The sequence below is a fragment of the Echinops telfairi genome, unplaced genomic scaffold, assembly GCF_000313985.2.
Source record: "Echinops telfairi isolate 266 unplaced genomic scaffold, ASM31398v2 ScPeMD7_2;HRSCAF=8, whole genome shotgun sequence".
NCBI classification, from domain to species: domain Eukaryota; kingdom Metazoa; phylum Chordata; class Mammalia; order Afrosoricida; family Tenrecidae; genus Echinops; species Echinops telfairi.
This window is the reverse complement of record NW_022103898.1, coordinates 25,044,052-25,052,118: the sequence shown is the minus strand read 5'-3', so window position 1 is coordinate 25,052,118 and position 8,067 is coordinate 25,044,052. Positions and strand designations below refer to the sequence as shown.

The 8,067-nt window shown below is 39.6% G+C and overlaps 1 protein-coding gene across 3 annotated transcripts in view; it reads right to left on the bottom strand.

The window, feature by feature from the left end:
• Positions 1-2,318: 2,318 nt before the first annotated feature.
• Positions 2,319-8,067, bottom strand: part of WASHC3 (WASH complex subunit 3) — a 56,271-nt gene continuing 50,522 nt past the window's right edge. For all 3 annotated transcript variants that reach the window (XM_004700354.3, XM_045291431.1, XM_045291433.1), the window contains one exon: positions 2,319-2,910. In XM_004700354.3, coding sequence (XP_004700411.1) covers positions 2,826-2,910 — 85 coding nt within the window. In that variant the 3' untranslated portion in view covers positions 2,319-2,825. The remainder of the gene's footprint in view (positions 2,911-8,067) is intronic.

The window sequence follows — 8,067 nt, the reverse complement described above, 5'->3', positions numbered from 1 at the left end:
CAGCATCATTGCTCGTGGCTGCATGAGTCTGAAGAGGGACCTATGGTCTAGTATTGGACTTATAGGCTTGATCTAGACTGTGCTGGGATGTTTTCTTGATATTCAATTACTCTTTATATAAAGTTCTTCATATATATATGTAATATTTGTAATATGTCTCTGGTATATATATATATCAGAGTATATATATATGTCTCTGGATTTCTCTCTCTAGTCAACCCTACCTAACACATTTATACTGAGTTGTAATCCATACTGAAGGCTGTAATCTTTTGATCCTCAGCAGCAAGTGCCTCACATCCTCCCCACTTTCAGCAAGGTTCTGTCATCTGCATATAGTAGTTTGTTAATAAGCTTTCCTCAAATCCTAATGTTACATTCTTCTTCATATAATCCAGCTTCGCTGAATATTTGTAATCTATAAGAATTATAGCATCAAGGGTTCATGAGGGAGGGGAGAGGAGGGAGGGGGAAAATGAGGAGCTGATATCAAGGGCCCAAGTAGAAAGCAAATGTTTTGAGGATGATGGCAACAAATATACAAATGTGCTGGACACAATGGATGGATGGATGGATTATGATGAGTTGTATGAGCCCCCAATAAAATGATTTAAAAATTTTACAGCTTTAAAAATCAGAGCAAAAATAGATGTAAAACTATTAGATCCACTGGCCCTACAACATTCAGTATTATCCTGAAGTGTTAGCAATTTATCAGAACAATTAAATGATGTATTAAAGGCCCAATCTAGGCACCTGTTCAGGAAAGATATCCTACAGGTGTGAGATGCTGCTCTCCAGGACACAGTATATGATGCCTTGTCAACTGCTAGAATGCGTGAGTACAGGAACTAAGAGGAAAGTAGTGGCCCTTCTCATCACGAGTCCCAACAACCCACTTGTAGAATTGTGCTTCCTTATGCTGGCCCCCTTATGTTGTGCTGGGCTGGAGGTTCTGGCTCCCAGATAGGGTAGGTGGAAGGAGCTGGCAGACTTCCATAAGAGCACATACAGTAAGAATGACATTAAACTAAACCACCTCTGCCAATTGGTCCCTTTGGCTTAATGGTGGAGAACAGGACCCCAAAAGTATTACCATGCTGACTACCATGAGTTCTGACAATTAAATGGTATACAGAGAGTATGTCTGGGACTTGAGTGATTCATTGGGGTCTATCTTCCTGCTCCCAAACCTGGTATAAACTGCACATTGGTAATTGTAACAATCACATCCTATAAAGATCAAAGTAAGCAAGTCCCTGAACCCTTTCAGAGATGAAGATCTGGTACATTCGACAGGCCACTAACTTAACCCAATGGAATTCTGTCAGAGAACAAGAGAAATCTACAATGGGTGGTGGAGGAAGTTAAGTATCCATTTTGGCTTTGGATTCAGCTACAACAGGAACTGCAGTTTGTCTCACTAATCCTCCTGTTCTCTTTTTATAGAGAATGACTGGCCATCACCTTAAAGATATAACAGAGCGGACTTCACATGGGTCCACATGCCCCCACGCCTGCTTCCTCGGATCACCCCTCAATCTATCTCCTGGCAACCTAGTCCTTTCCTTAAGCTCTTCTCGGTGACCCAGTCTGGATATCATCAAGCAGATGCATTTATATAGCTGTTATGGACTGAACTGTACCGTCATACACTCCTCTGTCCGACCTCACAAGGTTATGTTGATATTCTAACCCAGGTACCTAGGAGTGTGACCTTGTTTAGAAACTGGGGTTTTACTGTGTTGTCAGGTAAGTTAAACACATTTATACTGGAATAGGGTAGGCCCTGGGCTTAATCCTTTTTAGTCATGTCATATGAAAAGGAAGAACAAAACAAACACACACAAGGGGAAGGTCCTACGTCTGGAGAGAACGCTGAGACGTGCTTGGTACTTCCAGAAGCCGAGACAAAGAAGGACGTTCGTCTAGCGGTGACAGCATACTGCCCTGTGGACGCCTGGACTGCAATGAGCTTCCCCAACTGTCAGCCAAGACCCGTCTGTTCTCCAAAGTCACCCACTTAGTGACAGTTCAGCACGTGTATATAAGGATTTTCTGATTATGTGCAAATAATTATTTCTGGAATACTATTTGTGAGATGTGGGGAGAATATTTTAACCCTATGCACATTAAATCTTCTTTTTTTCCTATTAGCTAATTAAAAAGTTGTTAGTTGATGACGATACTTGCCCACTCTGACCCACATTGGAACTACCTTCAATCCAAATTCTACCTGATAATAAATACAATTAAAGTATCAGTTTGCCGTATATTTATATAAACTAATAAACAAGTAGTAAAAAAACTCTATATGCTAATATATCAATCAGTTTAATATTTACAATATATAACTTACAAGTTTTCATATAAAATTTAGTCTTATCATCTGCCAGAAATTTCAACAAATTTTATGCTATAATATACATAGTACTTTTCATGCTAAAAATTCATACACAAAAACTGAATAACTCACTTAGCCAAATTAATTTTTTTCAGACTGAGGGATCAAAAAAGTGTTTTTTGATCACTAAACTGAAAGTAAATTGACTTAATTTATATCCAGATATAGTCCATATTAGTATCTGTTATTAGTAATTGTACTTTACTTAGGTTGTTTTTTACTTCAGTTGAGGGCCTTATATTTGGGATGAGACATCCTGCCAGGTTATAACTGTTTTATTTTTTTCACTTAAAGGAAGCTGGGGGGCGGGGAGGTATGTGGTCATTTGCTGTTTTCAGACAGAGAGAGCTTTAGATTCTCTGTCTTAGACACTGTAAACGTATGCCTACAAGTGTAGGTAAAACTTGTATCAAAAGTAAGCTTAGTCACTGAAAGACGATTCACTCTCTGAACTTTCTTCTGCATGTTTTTCGCTTTCACCATCAGGCACTGGAGCATCCGGTCGCCTGAAAGAGAAAAGGAAAAAAAAATTTTTTTTTTAATTTTCCAGCTGAAAAAAACAGCACTCACTAGCTGTAAATTAAGTTCTTCTTAATAAATAAATCTGCCAAGTCTGCCGCCTTTAACCAAAGGAGTCTCCCTCTCTCTACCACAGAGTCGCTCTCTGGCTTCTCCAGCATCCTGGGGATTAAGTGCTATTTCTGCTGAGACTCTGCCATGGTTTTCTCTTGCCAGTTCTTGCACGCATAGTGTGCTACTTCAGCACTTTCTGCTTCTCATTACCATGGAGACCCAACTATAGACAGAGATGCGATCTGTAGAGGCTGGCACGGTGAACGCTAAATCCTTGCAGCCTCCATGGAGAGATGAGGCATGGAGAATGGAAAGCTAGAAATGGAAAAGGCTGATGTTTAGGAAAACGGCCGGGAGAAAGATGGAGGAGGGGAGTTCAGGAACGGCTGTTAGGAGTCATGATATGGAAAGGTTCTTAGTAGTTGCTGAATGTTAATATTTTTTTTTAGAGAATGGTTATCAAAAGAAAAAAATAAAAGACTACATAATTAAGTTGCTTAAAAACCAAATCAAACAAAAAACTGTCTCTAAGATTCCTTAGGTACAACAGAGAGATATGAGCATGGCTAAACTCCAACTTTACACGAATGTGTTCTAACAAATCAAGATGAAATTTTAATGATGTCATTAAAAGAGACAATTAGATAGCCTATAGTTTTTGTGCCAATAAATCATTTAACCAATAGAGGAGCACACTCTGTCTCTAGCCAATCTTATTAAGGAAGAACATTATGAAGGGAGACAATCTTTTGGGGAAGCTAAGGGGTAGAGGTGAAATAACATACTTAACCATTGTCTTATTAAAAACTACATTTCTCCTCCCTTGAGCTTTATTAAAGATTTAGGACATTCAAAACTCTTATTTGCTATACATACAAGTTACTAGTACTAAAAATAGGAAATACACAGTCTACCATCCATTTCATGTTTTGATGATCCCTCCATAAGGAGGGCATATGAACCAACTACAGTAAACATTTACAATTGCACAGAGCATGGGTGGTTCCTCCGTTCTAACTGATGCGCCCTCTGCAGACAACACAAGTATGGGACCATCGTCTGTCTTCACAGGCCTCCGTAGAAGCATCAACCCTAGTGGTGGGCATGACTAGTGGAGCACGTTTGTCTCAGTAAACGCTTCTTTGCTAGTGATTTGATACTCACTGTATCTATTTTGAGAAAAGGAAAAATAACCAGAGGAAATTAACCAAATACCACATCAACAGGACATTAGTATCTATGGCAACTCAAATGAATCTTACAGGTACACAACTCCCTAAAAGTTATCCTACTTAATAAGAAAGGGGTGAAAGCCTTTCTTTCAGACATGAAAAATGTCTTAAGTCCAAAAGAAATCAAAATTTTTTTAATTTGTTGATTTATGTGCTTAAATCATTTGTTGATCTATTTGATGTGGTATAGCATACCGGTTAACACACAAACACTAGAACCAGATTGCTTAGGTTTGATGCCAAGCCTTGCCACTTATTTGTTGTGTAAGATGGAGGAAGTTATTTAACCACTTTTGGCTCAATGAACAGAAGGGACTGTTGTGATGATTAAGTAGAGACAGCTTGCCTCTACTACATGCTATCTTTGCACATGTTATCAGGTGGGACCAGCCCCTGGAAAAGGACCCCATGCTTGGGAAAGCAGAAGTCAGTGAAAAAGAGGTTGACCCTCCACGAGCTGGACTGACAGTAATGGGATGGAGCACACCATCCATTCTGAGAAGGGTGCAGGACTGGCTTTCATTCTGGTGTATGTAGGATTGCTCTGAGTTAGAACGGGCCTGATGGCACCCAGCTACTCCCGCCCCCACCCTGTGTAGACCCTACATCCAGAATACCCTCTTTCAGGCTTCTCCACATGTTCAAAGCTCACACACACTAAGCCCCAGCTCAAGTCCTCCATGAAACAATCCCAGACCCGCATTATTCACTCTTTTCTGAATCATAAACTTCTTTTGACCATCCAGCTATCTGACACCTAATTACGCAATGCTTGGGGAAAGCTCTTGCATAGTTGTTTCTGTTCTTACTTTTTCCTGTGTCTTCAACTATTCTCGGGTTTTTGTCTTCTTCTTACCTGTGTTATAGATTTTGTTCCCTTCCCTCTCCCAGAGCTTACTTTCTCCCTTTACAATGGGGGATCAGAAAAAAGAGGAACACCCCCCCCCTTCGTAACATGGGTGGACACAACGGCTGCAACAATGGGCTAAACCATGGCAATAATTGTGAGGATGATGCAGGACTGGGCTGGGTCTCATTCTGTTGTATAGAACGTTGTTATGAGTCAGAAAGAATCAACAAGATGGTACCTAACAACAAGAATACTGTTGCTGTTACATTATTTTTATCATCGTCACACACCTACTATTTGCTATGAAATAGGTTGGATGCTGGGGATACTGATATGAATAACAAGTTGTTGAGAAGTTAGTACGTTAGTATAGCAAACAATTTCCAACAAATGATTGTCACACAGTGTGATATACACTAGGCTGGTATGATAAAAAGAGAAATCAACACTGTTAGGGCTGATCAGACAAGCCTCGAGAGGGGAAGACACCTGTGAAGGGTTCTGAGATATGAACAGGAGTTTGCAAGAATATAAGTGGGAATCAATGAGGATAAGCCCACTCAGGGTAAGGAAAAAACTGTGAATGGTGTGGAATGCTGCTTCAGGAAATAAGTATAAGTGATTTGGTAGAGTGTATTTATGTGGGTCCAACAATAAATAGGCTCATATCATTTGGAGCAAAAGGGTGAGGGGAAGTTATATAAAATGGTTTCATATAAATAGCACAATTAATGTTGGGACTCAAATGTTTCTTTAAAAAGTCTTCATTTATTTAAGAAATAATATTCATAGACCATAAAACTCACCACATGCAAATGCACAGCTTAGAGTGGCTGTTGGTACATTCACTAAGATTCATCACCCTGAGAAGAAACCCTGCAGCCACCCTCCATGCTCAGGACCCCTCGCACCTGGCAACTACTAGTCATCGCTCTGTTTATAATTTGCCTATCTGCACATTTCAGACAAATGTGACCTCTGCTCTCGCAAGATGCAGAATGAATTGGGACTTTGTTTTTTTCAATAACTGAACAACATTCCCTTGTATATATGAGGGGGCACCCCCCCACTCCGGCCACCCCAAAGTACACATTTTTCCCACTAGGCGAGCATTTAGCAACTCATTGAGTTAGTACACAGTGTCGTCGCCTAGGAACATTCTCTCTGGTTATAGTGAATTTTTCGTAAAAGCAGTTTCACTTGAACCTTGTTTTTTTGTGATGGCTGATTTAAGAGAACAGTGTGCATCTGTAAAATTTTGTTTCCTGAAAAATTTTGTTTCGGGAAAAATGCCACAGAAACTGTTGTGATATTGAACACAGCTTACAAGGACAGTGCTATGGGAAAATCTCAAATGAATGAGTGGTTTTAGCATTTCACAAAAGGTGAAATGTTGATTGATGACAAACCTTGTTCTGGATGTCATTCAACTTCCCAGGTGGATGAAAATGTTGATTCGTAGTGCATTTAGAGTTCATCCCATCAGGTCAGACTGTTAATCAAGCTTTCTATTTAGAGATTCTGAAAAGATTGCTTAACAGTGTGTGACAAAAAAAGGCCTGATTTGTGGCAGACAGGGGACTGGTTTTGCCACCAAGACTACGTATCTGCTCACACAGCTATCTCAGTGTGCCAGCTTGGGGCAAAAAAACTGCATGTCTCTCTTGCCCCATGCACCTTACTCACCTGACCTTGCACTGTGTGACTTCTTTCTGCTTCCATGAATGAAGAGAGACATGAAAGGGCATTGATGTAGAAGAGGTGAAGAAAAAAATGAAGGAGGTGCTGCCAGCCAGCCATGAGTTTGAAAACTGTCTCCAAGAATGGAATCACAGATTTGACAAATGTATTAAGTGTAATGGAGAGTACTTTGATGGTCATAAAGTTGTTTTGTAAAAAAGTTTAAATACATATCTCTGGGGGAGGGCGTTAGGGGTACCCCTCGTGCATGCACGCACACGTGTGTGTGTGTGTGTGTGTGTGTGTGTGTTTGTAATATTCACACACATTTTTAGAATCCATCCATCTGTTGATGGACATTCTGATGGTTTCTACTTGTTATTACAAATAATGTTGCCAGGAACAGTTGTGTACAAGTTTTTGTGGGGTGTGTGTTTTTAATTCTCTTAGGTATATATTAAAATAAATTGCTGTGGGTCATACAGTAATTCTATGTTTAATATTTGGAGGAAGTTCCAAATCATTTTCTACTCAGTTGCAACATTTTTACATTCTCAATAGCAGGTTATAAAGGTTCTAATTGCCAACATTTGTAAGTTTTTGCCTTTATGTGTTTTAAAATAAGTTCTACGCTACCTTGAATTGTAATAATAGGAGAACAAAGGACAAACTATACACTGGTTCTCATGGGATATTCAAAAGAGAAAAACCTCAAGAAACCATGAGAATCAGAGGAAGTAATATAGACAAAAGCATCTTTTAAGCTAAAAGGTTATGAATTTTTAAGTTATAGATATTAATGGTAATATGAAAGCTCAAAAAACCACCATAATTTTTAACCTGGATATTTAATCTCAAAAAGTTACTTTTTTATGCTATGACCCAAGTGCTCTCATTAGTTGTAAGATGTTTTTCATGGAAATAAATATGAAGAGGTTACTACTACAAACCTATCAGAAAGACGGACTACACATATATGAATCAGTACTTCTTAGCATACAAGATGCTGTATGCATATGGTATTCTGACAGGTCCGTCCTCCCATTTTGTGTGAAGTAAAACTTTCCACCTAAACCCTGTGGCCTTCACTCATTCCCTATCTCTAGCCCTACTGCAGTCACATGATCCAGGTCTGCCCAAACTCAGGGATCTCCCGGGAGCGAGCAAGAGAAGGAGAACAAGAGCGAGAGCCAAATCCATTTAGGGAAGGCACATCCGAATGTTTCCCTAAACGTGAACTGTGGATTACGGAGAAGGTTTCTTTCATGTTGGGGTGACAAAATCAGCAATAGCAAAGCTTTCTATTGCTGGAGGCTATAGATCCAAGC